This window comes from Seriola dumerili, unplaced genomic scaffold (assembly GCF_002260705.1).
Source record: "Seriola dumerili isolate Sdu_G_001 unplaced genomic scaffold, Sdu_1.0 BDQW01000011.1, whole genome shotgun sequence".
Lineage (NCBI taxonomy): Eukaryota > Metazoa > Chordata > Actinopteri > Carangiformes > Carangidae > Seriola > Seriola dumerili.
In genome coordinates this window covers 3,112,876-3,133,925 of record NW_019174266.1, presented here as the reverse complement: position 1 = coordinate 3,133,925, position 21,050 = coordinate 3,112,876, and the positions used below count along the sequence as shown (strand labels likewise).

The following is a 21,050-nucleotide window of genomic DNA, read 5'->3' as shown; positions in this document are numbered from 1 at the left end:
GTTGTGCTACTTTAACTTTTTATCAAAGTTTTCCATTACTGCCATTTAACTTGTTACTGTTACTAGTAAAAACGTCAGTGGAGAATAGCAAACAGATTTATAATAAAAGTAATCTGTGTATTAGCTCCAGGGACAATTCTAATCACAGTGGTATCATAAATTGAGTTTCTGACCAAGCCTTCATGACACAGCAGTTTTTGTGTGTTTATTTACTCAGCGGGGCTTTAATGTAACTGTACACTTGTGGGTGTTTACATGATGAATAACTGTGTCAGATTATTTTAGTTAAGTGTTCAATGATTCAGGATTTAAAGAAGTGTGTGTGTAAATATACACTTCTTGTTTGTAAAGTATGTAGATGGGCATTTTAAAATGTGCATTTTCAATTTTTTGAACTTTAGGTGAAACGCGTCAGTGGTCTGACAGTTTGAAGGTTTATCAGTCGGTAGGAATGAAGTAGTTAAACTACACAAGCTGTTTTCCTGAAGCGGCTGTTTCCACAGTCTGTGACTGTTTGTGCTGCTTGTGCAGCACCATCCTCAAGCCAAAGTTAGACGTAGCACAGAGTTAGGAAAGTGCAAAAAATAAAATCACTACTTCATCGTTACTTGTTTGTGTGCACTGACAGTGACTAATTACCCAAAGGCCTGATTACCAAGCACTGACTCAGTGAAGTCGTACAGTATCACTGTAATTATGGTAAACTGAACTTGTTTTGTTTCATTTTAAGCGTAGTGGAAAGCCAGTTTTGGATCTACATTAGCTCTCATTTGTTAATCACAGGGGGGAGGCTACACTTATCAGCTCTCTAAATTGAGTCCTCAGTTTGTTTGTTTTGTTTGTCTGTTCCTGTTAGGTTTATTCAGTAGATATCCAGAGGAGGACTATGAGTCATTCCCGCTTCCAGAGTCTGTCCCTCTCTTCTGCCTCCCCATGGGGGCCACAATTGAGTGCTGGCCAGCGAACACCAAATACTCCCTGCCTGTTTTTTCCACCTTTGTCCTCACGGGAGCGTCTGGAGAGAAGGTAAGACGGAAGTCTGACTAGATTCACTTCTCTATTCTACTTTACTTCTTTCTCTCTCATCCAGACGACTAACAAACATCTCAGTCGGCAGCATCAGACAAGAGAGGCTGCCGGTGACCGTTAGACCTCATCAACAGACTATAACTGCCATCTATACAGCTGACACGACCACAACGGGGAACGACAAAACCACAATGCTCTGGATGCCAGAAGGGAAAGTGGGTCAGGCATGCATGCTGCCATTGTCTGTTGAAAACCTCATATCTCCACATCCAGTCCCACTTTTTTTTTAGGACTCATTGACTGAAAAAGAAAAACAGATAAAACTGAATAATGTAGTGATTTTGTTTTTTTGTCTGGAAAAGTTGATGTTAAGTTTTTCATCAGACAACAACGATGCATATTTCCCCTCTCTCTTCATTTTCACTCACTCAGTCACTCAAGAACATGCACACACAAACAAACATCATGCAAACATGTAGCGTCCCAGTGATTTTAATATCTCAGTCATGTATTTTCTCATGTAAACATCATATCGCACTTTCAGAGGCTTGGATAAACTCTTATCCCAGTTTTAAGAAATGTGAATATGCTGCCAGGTTTACTCTGAAAAAGAAACTGTTTCTCCATGTAAATACCTCAGTTTCTTTTTCAAAAGTCTTTGTCTGCTATCTGTTCAGCTGCCTCTTTAACTAAAGTCATGTGGTTGTTAGTCAGTAAAACAAGTAATAGTCTTACACCTGTAATTAGGAGGATAGATTCATTATCATTCTCCATCACTGGCAAATGGACGAACCAAATCCCTTCAGACTTCGATGCTAATTAAGAGTATCACATACTTGCCTACATTCATTCATACATACATACAGATTATTCTGCAGGTTATATTGTAGTGCTACAGTCACGTTACTAGTAACACATCATATTTCTGACATCACGGTCTCTGAAAATCCATCACACACACTCCATTAGAGCTGAAGCTGAAGAATTAATTGATTACTTGATTGAAAGTCACCAACTATTTTGATAAATGGTTAATTGTTTGTCATTTTGCAAAGAAAAAAAAAAAGAAAAAATACATATATTTATATTGTGTGTGTGAGAATTTGGTGCTTTTGCTTCCTAGATTTTTTTAAATCAAACATTTTTGGGTTCTGGATGATTTGTCGTTACGTGATGTTAAATAAACCAAACGATTAATGGAGAAAATAATCTTTGCAGCAGCAGCAGCCTTAGCAGTTGAACAGCAAGCTAACTGCTTGATCCAACATCCTATTGGAAAGTTTTCTCTCTTTTCTCCTTCAGAGTTTGGTTGTGCATTTCATCATAGTGCTACTGTCACAAGTCATCTTCTATCAGAGCACAGGAAACAAAATTACTCTTCAAGGCTTAATGTTGTTGCACTTCTTGTCATTGTGACGACCAGTAATGTTCAGATGTTTGTTTCAAGGATGCAGTGGTTTGTTTACTTGTCTCCAGACTGCAGTTGAGTTCAGTTTCCTGAGCTCAAGCTAAACGTGACACTGCTTCGAGTGGACACGCACATTATTTACACACACACACACACACACACACACACACACACACACACACACACACACACAGATTCTTGATTTCTAAATCTAAACACAAGCCTCTTCTCAGTGTGCTGGTCTGTGGGTTTGGAGGGTGGCTCAGTTGGGAATCAGGCTCTTGTTGACACATATTAGTGAATTATGTGGTGAAACACAATCGTGATTGAAAACAAGTAACATCCAAAGCCTGCTGATATTTAGATAGCAGCTGCTCTGCTGAACAAGGCCAGTTAGGGGTCAGGAGCGATCGCCGGTGCCAAACCCTCCGCGGTCCGCTGCTGCTGAGTCAAGTTTGTGTATATACAGGTGCTTGTATGTGCGTTTGCATGTGAGTTTGGAGGGCCCGCTGTAGCACATGCAGGGGGATATTTGGCGAGGACAGTATGTGTGTGCTGATTTGTGTTTTACTGGCCAAGGTCAGAGGGAGACTCAACAGGACTCTGGCAAGTCTGCCGACTCCATGTTTAACTGAGGCGTCACCTGTTGAGACACACACACACACACACACACACACACACACACACACACACACACACACACACACACACACACACACACACACACCACTGTGTTTCTATCCTTTTGAGAAATCTGTAATTCACTTAACCATAACCTTCACCCCTGCATGCACAAGATAACTCCCAAGTTAAAGGGTCACAGTTTAATTCGCTCACTCACGTCTGGCGGTAACCCTAAATGCACGACAGCCCCCATAGGTGTTACGTAATTACACATTAGGCTTTAGGATTATTATTACTGACGCACTGACATGTATGCAGCGTTTTACTGTTGCAGATGATCAGGGTGGAGCAGATTTGAACTTCTGTGTGTGTGTACGTTGTTCATAACAGAGTAAAACCAAACCAACCCACAATCAGTCCCTTGAATAAGATTGGATTGATCAAATGTTTTTGCCCTGAAAGACCACAAAACAACACCAGTTTGTTTTACACACATCTAAGTGGGTCCGATTGTCATTCATGTATATTCAAATAATAGAAACACAATGCTGAAACACAACACCATACTTTCTGAACACAGCAGCAGTTTTCTTTTTTTTTTTTTTTTGGGAGAAACTATTTAAAACCGAGCCACGCGAGGGGCCCGGCCACCGGCAGATAAGCCTGTTAGCTTTGATCTGTGCGTGAATTGGGAATGTCTCATATTTCCAGGAAGCAGAGGGGATTTATTTGGCCTAATGTTGATACTGGCTCAGCTCACTGCTGTTTGTTTGGCCACATTTGGCCCTCATGGTATTGAGGTTCGGTAAAGGTTAAACGGTGATGCACTATACTCACTTTATTTCTATGCTTATTGATGATTCCATTTATTTAAGAATGCAGGGATTTCAGAGGACTGCATAGACGTTTCTAAACTGTCTGCTCGTTTTCATTATTTTTTGAGCAGGTCATCTGTTGGACATGAAGCTGCTTCTTCTTTTAAACAAGAGCTGCTTGAGACCTGGAGTTTGGGTTAAGGCTGGAAGTAGTGTAAGCTAAGGGTTGGAGGCATGGTTAAAGTTGGTGTTATGTGCCAATGTGTCATTAAGGTTCCCTTTTGAATACAGAAGTAAAAGTGTGTCTGAGGGTGTGCGTTTGTACAAACATTACTGCAGATAATTGGCCAATTCAAGCTTGAAAGCAGCGCTGTATTTTGATAAATAATTAATTGTTTTAGTTCATATTGCAAAAATACTCAACACTAGCTGGTTATAGTTGCTCAGGGGGGGAATATGTGCTACTTTTCTTTGTCGTATATCATTGTATGTTGCATATCTGACTGTTTTTTCAACATTTTATAATCTAAACAATAAGTTAATAATAAAAGAAGGCAGATTAATGGATAATGAAACTGATAGTAGCAGCATTAAGACTAATGAACACAGAGATAAAACAGATGTCGGAAGAGGTGCATTCAAGAAAAGCTGACTGTAGTGAGCTCTGACCTGCACATTTGTTTTGCCAGTATGACCTTTGAGAGAAAATCCAACATGGAGACGTGTCTAAGTCGGGCACTGTCGCATCATAAACATGACAATGAAGCGATGCTGCGTGGCTTCAGACGGTTCTTTTTCAGAAAGGGCTGGTTTGTGCAGTTTCTGTATGTGCACGCTGAGACTGCCCTGACTGCTGATGGTGAGCTGTGCAACCAACATGTCTCCTGTTTCAGGTGTACGGTGCTGCCATTCAGTTCTACGAGCCCTTCCCGCAGGAGTGTCTGACCGATCAGCAGCTCTCCCAGCTGGGCCTCCTGAACCTGGATCCACACAAACCCTCCTCCCCCAACGCTACGGCTGCAGCATCTACCGACAGCACCACCACCACCACCACCACCACCAGCAGCAGCACCGCCAACCCCCGCTTGGTCTACACCAACAAGTGTATCTGTCTGCTCTCCCACTGGCCCTTCTTCGACGCTTTCCGCAAGTTCCTCACATTCCTCTATCGCTACTCCATCTCTGGCCCTCACGCCCTGCCCATCGAGAAGTGAGTCCTCTCTGTTTCTCTGCCATGTTCTTGCTAATTGTCAGTCCTAAGGCAAGAGTCCGACACTGTGGTAATAGCTTTTCTTTACATTTGGACAAAAGAAAAAGTAAAAAGAAGAATACACCCAATGACAAAATAAATGGGAAATGGATCACCAGCAGCTGTTCTTTCTACTAGGGTTAGGTTGTTTAAGGTCGCATATTTACTTGACATTATCCTGGTAAGTTAATGTGTGACAGGAGATTCATGCTTCTTATGTTTTACTGCTGCTCATAATTTGTACCCCTCTGAGAGGGGTGCGTTGACGGATTACTCAGCCGCCCACTGCTGTTATTTTCGGCCTCACGTCCCGCTAATTTTTCTTCCTCCCAGGCACATCTCTCATTTTATGCACAAAGTTCCCTTCCCTTCCTCTCAGAGGCCTCGCATCCTGGTGCAGGTAAGTTTTGGTCCCAACAGTTTCCTTTGCTGTTTTTTGCATGGTGTGCATGTTAGAGCTGGGTAATCATCATTTTGCAGATAATAGTGTTGTTTTCTGAAGGTGTTGGTGGATTGCCTGGGGTGCAGGGGTTTAGGTCCTCCATTATGGATGAAAATTTCAATAATTCAGTGCAGGCGTTTTTTTGCTCCGTTGGTTTTATCTCGCATTCTGGGTTTTCTACAGCTTTCCCCTCACGACAGCCTGATGTTGAGCCAGCCGGTGTCTTCTCCGTTACCGCTCAGGTGAGAGCAGCTTCGATAAAAGTTTCCTCATGATATCTGATATCAAATTTGTAACCTAGAATACATACGAGGCCAGAAAACCTGAATTTTGCACATTTGTGTTTTTTGTAGCGGAGGTCGATTTTCCACGCTGCTCCAAAACCTCGGACCAGAGAACGCCGTCACCCTGCTGGTGTTTGCTGTCACCGAACATAAGATCCTGGTCCACTCGTTACGACCGGCTGTGCTCACCAGCGTCACTGAAGCTCTGGTGTCTGTAAGTCAGCGGTTCTCAAACTTTTTCACAATGAGTTCCCCTAGACTGACACAAATTAGATCAGGGACCCACATCTTTGCTTTAAGTTGTTTTATTACAGGAAGTAATAGGAAGAAATCCATGACCAAAATATTCATACAGTCTGTCATTGTGTTACTTATGGATGGAATTATACATGCTGCTGTTTACAGTTCCAGTAGTTATGTTGTGGATTTCTCATAATGTTTATGTACAGGGTACAGGTTTATAACAGTCATCAGGAGATGGCTGTTAGATGTTTTTATCCTACACACAACTCAACTGTATAGTTAAATTCGTCCACAACATGCTGTAAATTTTTTTGCCCCTTTGAAACGACGCTAATAAACCAGCAGCACGTCACATCTTTTGGTCACGGAAGTTACAACTTAGTTCGAAAGTCACTGTCACGTTCTCTTTCTCACCTTCATCCTTCTCCTCAGATGATCTTCCCGTTCCACTGGCCATGTCCGTATATTCCTCTGTGCCCCCTGGCGTTGGCTGACGTGTTGAGCGCCCCCTGTCCATTTATCGTAGGAGTGGACTCTCGTTACTTTGATCTTTATGACCCCCCACCAGACGTGAGCTGCGTGGACCTGGACACAAACACCATCTTCCAGTGAGCAAAATACCCCCAAACCCTCCCATAGCTGTTGTTTTACATTGTATGTAAAGTGTTCTTCTTTGTGCAGAACTTAATCTGTCTTCACTGCTCTGTTGACTTCTCAGGATGAATATTGTATGTATTGTGTGACAGGTTAACTACAGGGCAGTGAGTTGCACATATAATAATTCAGCACTAAAAGCTCAACAGTGTTTCCTTTGCCGCATATTTTTTCCAGACCACGTTACTGCCAGGTCATGAGTTCTAAGTTTAGAGACCAGGCCCTATGTTCCTGGAGCCTTGGTGGAAATGGTTATTTTTGTAGTGTCAGACTTGTTTTAATATGAAGAGAATGCAATTTTCTGGTACGTCAGGTAAGGCCAGTAATGGTTCACATCATTTTGGGCCTCATTACCAGCCAGACAGCTTTAGGGTGGTCTGAACTCCCCCAGCCCGACCACTGTCCATGTTGGTTTTGGCCTCTCAGCCTCTCCAGAGCTCAGTGTGTGTGTGTGTGTGTGTGTGTGTGTGTACCTTGCCTTTTCCAGCAACGAAGATAAGCGAGCCCTCACATGGAAGATCCTGCCAAAGAAAGCCTGTAAAAACCTAATGAATGTGCTGAGCAATCTCTACCAGCAGCTGGTTGATGGTGAGTACTGAGCTGATATATGAAGTGATGGGACAAATGATTGTACAGATGTGTCAGTTGTTTGATTTTGTTGTATTAATTTCATGGCCAATCCTGCATCAATGATTAAATACACTTTCAGCAAACTCGGTTGTTTTATGTAGTATTCAGTGGAGTAGAGGGCGGTGAGGCTGAATATCAAGTCAAAATCCAACATGAAGAGAAAGATTCTCCTCCCCCAGTTGGTTTTGTTAGACTTCTTCGACTTTGTTACCACCTTTTCTGACTTCAGTGAAATCAATAAAAGAACAAAATAGAAGAAAATCTGTGGCTAATTGAGGTCCTCACAGACTTGTTCTGCTTCATTCATCATCTTTAGGGTTTGGATTCTGTTGTCTTTACAATTTCTTCTCTATTCAATCTGATCAGCAAATTGAAAGCAAGCAATAATCCCATCATGGCATCACTTCCTAATTACCCATCTTCGCTCAGATGTGGGGCTCATTTTATTATCGTCAACTTTTCCTGCTGCTATTCATGGAGCACGCTCACTGAGAGACCATGAAACCTGCTGCTTGTTGAGCTGTTGGAATTGAGCGAATCAATTTTCTGATTCAGTGAAGTCGAAAATCTACCCAGTTGCTGCCAGAAGTGCTGAATATTGATATGCCTTCCAGAGGTTTTAGTTGAGACATTTAAGCCTTATGGACTTAAAGATACTCACGTATCAACTCAAGTTTATTTATTCTAATTGCGTAATCCTAATCCTGGTTTGCAACAGGAATACTTGCTTACATTTTTAAAGCAGTGCACAGACGTAAGACCTTTTGGCCCCCATACTTTCAACATAATGACTTCATCAAAGTGGCACATTTTCAGCGCCAAACTCAGTTTAAAGTAATGATTCAACTTCTACGTTGGTGTGAAACAATAGATTCTAAAATATACTGACTAATGCTGAATGTATTTTTGCTCCGTCTTCAGGTCAGCACAGACCTGACGGGCTGCTGGAGCTCAGCATGAGCGATTCGTCAGAGCTGAGCTGCGGGAAGAGCCTCCACACGCTGGAGCTGGAGATCCAGGAAGCCTTCCTCCGCTTCATGGCAGCCATTTTGAAGGGCTACCGTTCATTCTTACGACCGATCACCCAGGCACCGTCTGAGAAAGCCACTGATGCTAGCTCGCTTTTTGACTTGCAAGGTATCTGGAATAATGTCATTCTGGCCACTAGTAGTCCAAAACATTGAAACCATCTATCCCATTGCATGGGATATGTGTATGTTAGAGCCAGACAGCCAGGTCAGAGACACAGGAAACGGGGTGAATGGATGGACTCAGTTGTCCTCCTCAAACTCTTCACATAACAATGAGCCAATTTTTTCTCCCTGAAAGAAATGAATCTACCGGATGATTCCCACCAAACTGTGAACTGATTGCAGATGGTTTAAGCTTTGCAGTTTTAATTCCCGTAATCTGACATGTGCAAGACCAGCTGGTCCTCACTGTGGTGGGTGGATAAGTCAGAAACTCTTGTGTGTTGTCATTTAAACATAACACAATCAAAAGGGAGTTTGGCATGGTTTAACAGGTGTCCTTGTAAATTGTTTATTTTATAGTCCTTGAATGATATTTCTTTTGGAGAGAACCTGTTTACACTGATGGTGATATTGCCAATTTTTCTGCTTCTAATTTGGCCATTTTTCACTGGACTGAGCTATTTTTCAGATTTTTAGTGGAATAAGTGGCTCAGTTAGTTCCTAAAGTTCACAGTAGCACATGAAACCTTAATGTCTCAAATGGCTCCTACCCCAGCCTAAGCTCAAGTCACTACCGTCAGTTTTTATCTGCAATCAATTTCCTAAATCTGTCCAAGTCTCAGATCAGTTCTCAGTCAAGGTTCTTGTGACCCAGAGCTGTGCTGATTTTTATTTAAATCATCTGAGATCTGATAGAAGAGACTGATTTGAAAGGTAGAGCAGTCAAGTGGAGAAAATCAATAATATTCTCAGTATTTAAGCACCTGTGATTAGATGCAGTGTGCAGGTTTGAGGTCCGGTGTCAGACAGTCATTGACAAAAGTTTAGTTTGCTCCACTTTTTAATAATTATTCAGCCAAAGCTGTGAAGCCAGTTTGAGTCACAGTTGTACAGTTACAGTGCATGATTAGCCCTAATAAGTCTATGAATATATAAACTGATGCTGCGTCATCTGTAGCACCTTCCTCTCTACAGCTGGACAGCCTCAGAAACAGATGGTGCTGTTTAATACATGAGCTTTCATTAGTGTCCATCCCCACCTCTGAGTAAATACACACAGAAACTGTATGTGTAGGAAGGCTGGGGGTTTAGTGGTTCAAGGCTGTTTGCAGACTGAAGGTGAGTCAGTGAGTCAGTTAGCGCCGCAGCTGCAAAATGCTCCAGAGGCCTGAGCGTGGCCTCTGGATCGGGAGCCTGTGAACGCTGGTTCACAAAACAGCTGAAATGAGTTGCGGTGAGATCATGACTGCTCCGCTAGAGGAGAGCTGGAGCCAAGGTCGTGTCCAGTGTGAGTTACATGATATAGCAAACAGGAACGGCCGCAGTACGTTACATAATGACTCGAGGAAAGATGTAACAGCTTGTGCGCCATGTGTTTGAAAACCCAGACCATTTTCAGACCTAATATTCACAACAACAAAGAATTACAGAATGTGTTTATTTTTGAGTATAATCTTTTTTTTTTGTCCTGCTGCTCCCAAAAAGCACGTTTCCTCCATTATATGATTATAGTGCATTTAGTCCAACATCTGTCACTTTAACAGATCCAATCTGTGTTACATGCAGATTGGATCACTTTTTTCTCGATTAATCAAATAATCATTCCCTTCATAACCAGAAAATTAAAAAATGTCCATCATAATTTCCAGAGGCCCAAGGTGACGTCTTCAAAAAGTCTTATTTTGTCTTAAACCAAAATATATATATTCACATTTGAGGAGCTGGCACCAGAGAATTTTGACATTTCTTTCTTTACAAATAACTTGAGATGATTATCTAAATTGATTAAGCGGCTAATTGTTGCAGCTCACAATGAACTTAATACTTTGAGGGTGGAGGGTGGAGGTGTTTTATCACCACTGTTGAGGAATATGAGCTGTTATAGAGAATTTGAAACCTAAATGAAAATACAACTGTCTTAATAAATCTGTTGGTTGACATTTAAACCTCGTGAATGAATTGTTGATGTTTAAATATCCACACACACATTGAACACTTAAAGGACTTTTTGCCCATATTGGCTTAAAGTTCAATCTAGGCTGAGGAAAAGCTAATCAATAGCTCCTGTAAGTCGTTCTTGGCAGCGCAGGCTCATCTAATGCATTTATTGCTATTTTGAACCTTTACAGTTTCATACATCTTTTGCCATACTACTTCTTGTCAGTGGCTGATATGACCTTCATTACAGACAGTGTCAATGTTTTTAAAAACACATTGCATTGTGGTCTTTTGTGGTGATGCTCAGAGGAAGGTTGCATTTTTCACTGTTTGTTGACAAGTTTTTCAATTAATCACATAATTATTTGTTCTTCAAATTGTCAGAGCATGAATGTTCACAGTGATATGAAGCCAAAGAAAGAAGGAAACACTTTGTATTTTAAAGGCTTTAAGTAGAAACTATTAACAAATTTTGTCCCGAGTCAATCAACTAATCATTAAATCAGTAGTTAGGACAGTGTGAGTGTCCAGAAGCCTTGTCAGGCTGTACGTAGGAGGTTTGCTCAGAAGCAGTTGATGGTCTGGGTTGCAGGCAGTCAGTGTCGGGATTAAAATATTCATCAGCTGCAGGAAGTGTTTCTCCGCAGGGTTGGTGTTTGGCTTCCACCTCTGTGCTGTGAGCCAGTGGCCATCCATCCTGCTTTCAGTCTGGCAACAGCAGTGGCTTATTAGTCAGTTAGGCTGCTTTCAGCATCTATCAAGGAAGCTATTTCACATTCTCCTGTACATCCCAAATTGGCCATTATACTAATAACATTGTGTCAGGTTGCATTATCCAAACCAAGACAAATGGAAGTTACACATACACTATATAGAGCCTTTTAGGGGATAATGGATTCTTTAACCACAAAATCACGCACCGTGAATGTGAACCTGTCAATCACTTTTCAGCTGATCAAATAAGTTAAATGTAAAATATCTTAAATTATCATTTGTCACATTAGTCAGGAGAATAAATGTCAGGCTTTTATAGGCTAACATAAAACATGTGTGTCCTCAGGGTTCTTGAAGAGCCGCGACCGCTCACACCAGAAGTTCTACTCACTGATGACCAAGACCCAGATGTTCATCCGCTTCATCGAGGAGTGCTCTTTTGTCAGCGACAAAGACGCCAGCCTGGCCTTCTTTGACGACTGTGTGGACAAAGTGAGCTTGTTATTTATAAAACATACTCTGTTTATATTTTAGTTTTGATGCAGTGGAATTAAGCTACTCACAAAAATCTACAAAAAAAAACTTCTTCCTTTTCCTCTTAGGCCATTTTACTGTCAACTTTGTGCCCATCTGAAGCGTCCTTCCTCTCGAGAGGTTCTGTTTTTCTCAACAGGCTTCTCTTTTTCCACTTACACTAGTGTTATTAGTTTCCACTTCACCTTTCTTCAACCAAACCTGCTTCTCTTCTTTCCTTCTCTGATTCCTTGAGTTTTTCTTTCTCTTTCTCCTTCTGCCTCCGTTTGCGAGCAGCTGTACAATTCAGAGCGGAGTGCGGACAAAGGAGGCAAGGTAAGTCTATTATTACTTGGTGGAGTCTCACCTGCTTTGGGTACATGTTGTCTCCAGGTGGGGGATTTTTGCTTGGTGCACGGTCCTAGCAAACAGCAAAGTTATTTAAAATCAAAATAGCTTGTACAGGAAACAATATTTGCCTCCTAGACTCTGAGAAGTGAGTAGTGTGCGTTTAGACAACCCTCCACCCTGCAGCTTTAGTCTGAGCTGTCATCTTAGTTTTCCCACCAACGTATCAGTGTTTAATTTAAATGATTTCCTTCTGATAGTTTTAATTATGTTTGGAATATTAGCTGTCCATGGAACAGTTGCAGCGACAACAATTTCTCCTGAGATATCGAAAGTGCATAGAAAATCCATATTCACACTTTTCTGTAAAGATTTCTGCCTCAATTTTTCATGAGTCAAGTGAGTAAGGGCTTTTAGAGCTTCAGTGAGGTTAGATTTTTTGTGCGTCCCCTGGGCTCATATCCCTCAGTGTGACACTATGAAGAGGCTCAGTGGATCTTCTTTGCTCCACTGGGAGCATTTTCACTGTTTGATACAATGTGCTCATGGGGCAGTGTTGCTTTATCAGATGTGTTTGTTGAAGGTTAAATTGTGTGTGTTTGCAGTCTTAAAGTCCACGCCGCCACTCGCTTCCCCAGTCACGTCTGTGGGTCACTGGTTTTTGCCGGTGACATTTGTAACAGACTCTGAAATAGACTTGGCTGTCCTTGTGTGTGTGAGTGTGTATTCTGGCTGTAATCGAGACATAGTGGATGTGAATCCAGAGGCCAACATCCACCGCCTCCCTTTCCTGTGTTCCCAGACCTGCGGTGAGGCCCGGGGCTCCTTGTCCTCTTTGTGTGTCAGCTCCATAGGCGATTAAATCTTCTGTCTGTATTGGATTACATTATCTACTAGGAGAGAAGGCACACTGCACCACTCAGCCCACAAAGACATTTTACTACACACAAATATACACACAAAAGCAGTCACATACAGACGGATAAGGTTAACATGTATTGATCCCTGAGGGAAAGTAGTTCATTGCAGCAACAAAACTAATTAAATCCAGGGGAACAAGACCAAAGAGAAACTAATCATACAAATGAGTTATAATTACATCAATTAAAAGCTGTAAAAATATGAACAGTGAGGGGCTAAATCGAATGTAAACAATAGTGGGATTCTTAAAGTACATCAAACCAAAATTTAAAGTAATTAAACATAACAAACACAACCTTAAACAAATACATTACAGGTATACTTATTGAGGAGTGAGATTTATGATAAATCATATTTTGTGCTTGTCAACTGATCATAATTGGAAAATAAATGAAACAACAAGCAGCAACTTCTGCGGCTGAGAAATGAAGAAGTGCCAAAAAACTGCAGACTCCCGTGTTAAAATGTCCAACCTTCCAACTTTGAGTGACAGGTGGGTGAGCGTATGCTCGCCACAAACCGGCATGCACTGAAGTCCGGGCTCCACACACACCCCTCTTTGCCCATTTCTGGATTAGCCAGGAGTTAGGCACAGTCAGGCACTGCCAAGATGGCAACAGTGAAGCAGGTCACTCTGAGCTTCCAAACCGCCCTTCAGAAAGCGACGGCTATGAGGCTACGTTCATCTTATATTCAGTCTATGGGAACCAAAGATCTATTTTACAGCTGTATACAAACAATACGAACCTTTAAGCATCTGAAAACACTAAGATCGTTAGCTGTTATCTATCGCCAGTCCCTCTATTGTCCTCTGTTGTCACTTATTTGAAACAGTTTTGATTTGGATTGTGGGTTGTACCTTTAAATATTTACTCCCTGATTTTGTTTTAGTTCCCTACAGCATCTTCAAAACCGTACATTCCCTCCCACTTCACTGCTGTTTTGATACTTGACACAAAATATTAAAATGTGTGATTAGGCAGAACATTTTGGAATCAGGGGCCACTATGAATATGTCAGGGAGAACTGTGTATAACTGCTAAGTCATTCAGCAGACTGGGTGTCTCTCTTTCTCTCATGCGCTCAGTCCTTTGGAAATCTCCCCGTCTGATCCAGATGAAACGAGTGCTCTTTCAGAGACACAGACGTTCTCATCTCACCTGTCTGGGTTTTTTAATGATGTCTGAACTGACGGAAGATCTGGTTGCCTCTTCATCATTACAGCTGTCTGCAGTCTCCATGGACCAGTGTAGGTTGTCTCACACTAAACAACAACAAAATACTTCTTGTTTCAATGTCCACAGGTATAGATTACATTATGTTTGTTAGTGTGGGAGGCAGCGGACGTCTAGTTCTTTAAATACTCCCAACTTTTAATGGAATTATTTAGACACATTAAAGATTAAAAAGTTTTTCAAATGTCTTTCTACAGCTTATTCAGCCAGATGTCTTTTCTCCCAGCCATGCCCTTTTTCACTTCCTGGTGGATCTTGAAGTGTGACATACCCTGAAGGCATCCTGAGTAGATGCCTGATTCATTTCAACTGGCTCATTCCAGCTGTGTCTCTTACGGTCTGTGCTGCAGTCTTGAGCACATAAGTGCAACAGCAGGTCAGAAAAGTGCCAACACACTGTGCACTTAAACGTACACTTGATGCACACTTCTCCTAATACACCTTCCAAGTGCTATTCAGAGCTAAGTGCATCCAGCAACTTGCTCACTGGGCAACACCAGTCCAGTTGTAGTAGGAAGTGCAACTATGAACTGGTTTTAGGGACCAACATTAATCAGCAGACATGAAGAAGTTTAAGCTATTGACAGATTGAATATTATTATTCATGTCCAAACACTACAAAGTTATGGCAGAAACTCCACAAATGGCCATCACATAATATTAACAATTAATCTGTTCTCCTTACTTAGAAATATTTTATTTTCTTTCCAATTTTTGACAAACAATGAAAATATTATCATGTCACCTTTCTGTGCAGTAGGTCTCTGTGCTTCTAGATTAATCGATTACTGCTCTCCTCTCATGAGGTTGCATTCTTACTATAATCTGAACTGTAATACTTCCTAATATCCTTACCTCATCTGTTCCAGAAAATCAACTGGGATTATGTCACATAAGTAGACACTTGACCAGCTAATACCATAAGGGTGGGTGTTGGGAAGGACCCTTACTCTCCCTCTAGGTGTCTGTAGGCTGATCTCAGACACCATGTTGCACTTTTTAATCCGTGCTCGGAGAAATGTCACTTTGATAATCTGTACTAGGCCCAGGTGAAATAACGAAATTTTCCAGAGCCTAAAAGTCTTTAGACTACAGCAAAGAACAGACACTGTAGTTCTTCATGCTTTACTGCTTTGAGTAAGGTTATTATCAAACTTTAATTACTCTCAGAATAACTAGACTAAATTATGAACTTTCAGCAAGTGCTTCACTTCCCTTCCATCAGCCATTAATAAAATCATAGCTTGTAGCGCTAAAGCCTGTCATTAAGCACTTCTCTATTTATGAAGCTTCCCTCCATGACCCTTAATTTTTTATGTCCACCATAAAGCTCAGACCTCCTGTTTTAAGATTCACTTGGAAAACTGGAAGTCTCATCTGTCAGCCAACATGGCTTCAGTAAAATATGTGCGGTTACTCCAAAAGTCACTGATGAATGAGTTTCATTCAGTCCCCGTGATGTTTTTTTTTTTCTGACTCTATTTAATAAGAATCGTAGCACTTTTCCCTCCTCTGAGCAGCTGTAAGATGTTATCTTCTGGATGAGGGGTTATGGCTGCAGACATGCAGCTAGAAACAATGCTGTTTAGTAATGCTCCTGTGGAGTTGATTGCAGGCTTGTACCTGCCGTGTGTCAAGCACACAGGACTGACTGCAGGGGACTTCATTCACATGAGAGCGTTACAATAGGTTCAATACTGTAGAATGTCGAAATATACTCAAATTGGTGGTTGTTTAAATCAAACTGATTGGAAATCCTGGCAATCTATATATCTGCATATTATAAATATATATATAGAAATGTAGTTAAAAATTCAAAATGTAGATTTCTAATAGCCACAGACTATGTGCTGGCTATGGTGAATTCATTCAGATGACCAGAAGATAATTAGTCTCTGAAATATGGGTTTAACAGATTCACTGTACGGTAGCAGATCTCTGCAGCAGAATAAAGTTGCTGTTCACACACTGACTTGGTTTCCCTGAGGTGCAGATTTAGATTTATAGAATCGACATCCTTGGTTCCTTTGTGTAAATATACTGTGTATTATAAGAAGCTCTTCTTGTGTCTGGTAGTTTCGGCAATGTTACAATGCTCTGTGGTGCCGAAAAGAGGGAGGAGTATGGTGGAACAGTTTACGTCCAGGGTGTTAGAGGTGTGTCATACTGATTTTTTAAATTTTTTTTCTGCCCATTTTCTGATTGGGAGGGGTACAACACCTAGAGGGTGTGTAGCTGTCAATTATGGTGTGTTCTTGTCCTGTTTGTTTGTATTTCAGTTAAAATCTACAAGCTGTAATTCATATCTATACATTAATTTTGCCCGTATTGTGTTCTGTCATTTTACAGTTTGCACATTTTTATTGAGTTGACCAGTAAAGAAAGTTTTGCTATGTATGAAACAAATAGAGAACTGAATCACACAGGCCAGGTTCAGCATGTGTGTGTGTGTGTGTGTGTGCATGTGTGTACGTGTACGTGTACGTGTGTGTGTCTGTGCGTGTGTGCGTAAAAATAAAAAAGAAGAAAGAAAAATGGGTGCATGTTCACTCAGGAAATCTAGGTCACCTGCTGTCACCCTCCCTCAGCTCTTACAGACATTTGTAGAAATCCTGTTATCAGAGTGACAGCTACAAAACTATTTGAAAATTGTGCTTCAGTAAAAAAAAAAAAAAAATGTTTTTTTAAGGTGAATCGGCCTGTGTCTGGCCAAATGCTGAAATATTTATTACAGGACATAATTTCAAGACCCATGTTGAGCTTCTCACCTGTCCAACGGGGTGCTCCCTACGTGTGTCAGCTGTGATAGATGAAGGGTCATGGTACCACCTCCCATCACACATCTCTGTTCCTGTTTGTGTGTTCTGCAGGTGGACTGCGACAGGCCGGAGGAGTCCAGGCTCATAGAGATTGATGAATCCCAGCGTAGTGAGCACACAGTCTTCATCACACCTCCAGAGCTGCCTCCTCTGCCCGAGGGGGAGGAATATCCACTCTGCTACAGGTAAAAAAAGAAAAAAAAGATCTTTCCTCTCAGATTGCAGAATATGTAGATGTAAATGTTTGGTGGCATCCTGACTGTGAGTAACTGTGACCAAGCTTTCACACCAGAAATGACAAAATTGTTACAGTTAGATTGACCAATAACAGGATTCCTTCGCTAAGTTAGCGACTCAACAGGCTGGTACTTGAGCTTTTGAATCAGAATGTGGAATATGTAAACAGGCAAGGGTAATAATATTTGTAAATGTGAAAGATGCACTGCAGCCATCTTGATACTAGCTGAACATAAGACTGACATCGAACAGCAGGAAGAAAATTGAAAGATCTGAATTAAAAAACATGAGGTGAAATTCTGTGAATTCACACTTGGAACAAGCTGATTGAGAACCAGCAGGAGTCCAGCTCCCTTACTGGGACCAAAGACTGAACGCTGCTGCTGGATTGTGTGGACCTGAATACGTGCCATTTGTATTCTGCAGTCCTGTTCTGCTTTAAATGATTTATACAAAGTGAATTTTCAGATCCACATAAATTAAGATCCGCTAATAATCCATAATGACCAACAGCTTTCCAGAATTTTCTATCAGCTCTGTTTGCAAGTAGTTACAAGCAAACCATATTTATAATCACTGTGACCTTCATTTGAAGTCAAATAAACTTTTTATTCTTTGAGTGTTGGTCGATTCGTCATGAGTTTAAATCAACATGTGCATCTGAAAAATGGTTTTAAAGAGTATAATCCTTCTTAGTATCCACATAAATAATAAGAAAGGAGATGTTTTATTATTTTTATAAGAAGACAAAGAATAAAACTGTGTGCTGCTTTCACTAATGTGTGTGTGTGAATGTTCTTCATCAGGTACGACGGCTTCCCAGTGCTAAGTCTTGACCTGTTTGACCCTATGGAAGGCCTGCGGACCCCCTCCTCCCGCCTCACTGCCAGGCACAGCTGTCCCACCAGCCCCGCCCCCATGTTTAGACGCACCAAGCAGGTCAGCACAGCAGTACTTCACTGCTGTCACACATTCAGTTATTGGTGAATCATTAGTCCAGGCTGATTGACAATTCAGCTTACATTCAGAACTGCAATATTATACACCTTATATTAGATTAGATATTGAAAAGAGTTCATTTCACTCTAGATTTATAGTGATGGCTGCTTTGATGAGGCTCATATCCTTGAGCCTGAATTGTGCATTAAAAAACTTCTTTCCCTTTACCCTTGTTTTCACCCACAGGAGATCAAATTGGCCCAGAAAATAGCTAAGAAGTACTCATCCATCCCTCAGCTGTGGTCCAAGTGCCTGCTCCGTCACTGCTACGGTCTGTGGTTCATCTGTCTGCCAGCATACGTGAAGGTGTGCCACTCCAAGGTGAGGGCGCTTCGCACCGCCTACGACGTCCTCAGGAAGATGCAGGCAAAGAAACTGCAGCCCCCCGACGAGGTACATTAACTGTTCCCGAAAATAAATGCTTAACAGTTATTCAACCAGAAACACATCGTTATTTCTGACATTTTGACAATAGTTCCTTAAAAAACATTTCATTTTCATTAATTACTAGAGTTTAAACTCATCTTTTTCCAACCAAGTAAAATTTTTGCAGGTCATTATCTTTCTGCTAAAACAGTCATAAATGTACAAACACAGGTCTGCTACCGGGTGCTGATGCAGCTCTGTGGACAGTATGGTCAGCCTGTTCTGGCAGTCAGGGTGCTCTTTGAGATGAAGAAGGCTGGAGTCCATCCCAATGCCATCACGTACGGCTACTACAACAAGGTACATACCTCTAGTCATCATGTGTGATGTAAATCTGCCAGTAACAGTTGAGGGTTTTATTTATGTGCACATATTCCAAGTCTGCTTTTTTTTTTTTTTTTTACACTTACGAAATAGAGGTCTTGGGTTAAAGTGTCGGAAATAGGTGCAACTGGCCAATAAATACCCATTGCAATAACCTCACTAATAAAATATATTAGCAGTGGGAGACTGAGTATACAGTCACCTTGGGTCTGCTGTTCCTGATTTGGGCATGTTACGGATATTCTGCTGATTTTGCTGCAAATTTGACTTAATGCCTGAACACACCCATGACAGCCAAATGTCTAACAAATCTCTCTAAGACGGTCCAGTGGGGGATACTCCCTTCTCCATCATCTGTGATGGATGAGGACACAGACTTGAGTTGGAGCAATAAAATACAATAAAAGTCTGGAGAATTGGCTGCTGTACAAATCAAACTGTCCTCATGCTGGCGTTATAGTGACATTTAAGGAAGTTGCATAAACTCACAGTCGAGTACAACAGACAGTACGTCACTGTAGCTGTCGTTTCAGATGTGATTAAAGAAATAAATCATTTGATAGAGTTAATATTACGATGCAGAAAAATATCACAAGTTACTTAAATGTTCTACATTAGTATTATTATGTATCTAATTATATGAATGCCTTTGATAAATATAGCTTAGGGAACTGTTTGATATATTATAGAACAGACTGATTGCAGCCTGGATGCTGATTGTTTATTCATAATTCAAAATAGCTGCATAAATAATCCAAATTATTACACCACTGTTGCTTCATCGCTGGAATTCACTCCTCTGCGGTCAGTCCTCACGAGCCAGAGACGCTTCATCACGGTAATGTCTCCGCAGACCTCGGCTTTCAGATAAAAAGAAACATTGGTGACATTTGCAGTTTCCCCTCAAGGTTGCATGCCGTCGTGTGGTGATCATCACACCCAGGTGACAGGATGAGTCGTGGCTCTGTTATCAGCGCAACCTGTCCCTGATCCGGCAACCCAGGGAACATAAAAGTAAATTTGATGATGTGGGAGCAGGCCGTCAGAAGACAAGGCCGCAGTAAAGGTTACTCCAATGTGTTTTGATGCCTCAGAGGATCTTATTTCATCTCAGAAACAGAAGACTTTGAGACACAAAGTCGCTGATACCTCCACAGACACAGACAGTATTCACTGCAGCTGTTGCACTGGTCGGTTGCAGGTGTTTTTTTTCCTTTCAAGGTCGTTAAGTCTTTGAAGGAGGAGGGAAGACTTATCTGTAAATTCTGGCATTCAATCCCTATTAAATGTAGATGGCCTTCATTTGCACACAAAATGGGACAGAACATTTTTAAGCTTCAACACAGGTGTCTAAATTAAAACCTCAGTAAGGAAGGAACAGCTCCAGAAAATGAACCTGGAACTAAACTAAAAGAAAATTCCTCATGACACTGCATAGAACATAAAACTTATTTTGTTCCCCAGTAAAAGGGATCTACACGTCAAGCTGTTTTACCTTTTCCCTGCAGAACAGTGCTCCAGATGAAACATTATGTAATAGCAGTATTCAATTCACTTCCACAAAAGCACGGCTAAAGCTCTTCAATCAGTATCCTTGAGAAATGGTAAAGAAGAACAACACTGAGCTGGAACATTTGACGATTGACGGGGGAGAATAATTGTAAAATAACATTTATGTAACATAAAAGGTTAACAAGAGACGGTCCAAGAGAAAATAAAGCTGCTGGAGACACCAACCAAATCTCAGGTTATTATATGCAGCTCAAAACAAAACATAGTAAAATGATTTCCAGAGGTGGGATCTAGAGTGGGAGCATTTAGCACACAATTTAATTCAGAGTTTTTAGAGCAATTTCTTGCATGAGATTTTAGTATCAGCAGTGTAAATCCAAACAGTTCAAGCCTGTAGAAAAACAACAACAACAACAAACCAAGAAGACGCATCATCATCATTAAGTCGAGACAGACTTAGCTCGGTCAGGGAAGCATCACTGCAGGAAACTGT

The 21,050-nt window shown here is 41.2% G+C and overlaps 1 protein-coding gene across 1 annotated transcript in view; it reads left to right on the top strand.

Annotated features, from left to right (window-relative positions):
* The window catches only part of LOC111223705 (C-myc promoter-binding protein-like), a 74,588-nt gene that overhangs the window by 32,133 nt on the left and 21,405 nt on the right, over nt 1–21,050 (top strand). The window contains exons 5-18 of the mRNA XM_022747949.1: nt 857–1,026; nt 4,770–5,086; nt 5,459–5,525; nt 5,751–5,809; nt 5,921–6,065; nt 6,527–6,702; nt 7,236–7,336; nt 8,300–8,515; nt 11,570–11,715; nt 12,034–12,072; nt 17,111–17,244; nt 18,103–18,235; nt 18,482–18,688; nt 18,893–19,021. Coding sequence (XP_022603670.1) covers nt 857–1,026; nt 4,770–5,086; nt 5,459–5,525; nt 5,751–5,809; nt 5,921–6,065; nt 6,527–6,702; nt 7,236–7,336; nt 8,300–8,515; nt 11,570–11,715; nt 12,034–12,072; nt 17,111–17,244; nt 18,103–18,235; nt 18,482–18,688; nt 18,893–19,021 — 2,039 coding nt within the window. The remainder of the gene's footprint in view (nt 1–856; nt 1,027–4,769; nt 5,087–5,458; nt 5,526–5,750; nt 5,810–5,920; nt 6,066–6,526; nt 6,703–7,235; nt 7,337–8,299; nt 8,516–11,569; nt 11,716–12,033; nt 12,073–17,110; nt 17,245–18,102; nt 18,236–18,481; nt 18,689–18,892; nt 19,022–21,050) is intronic.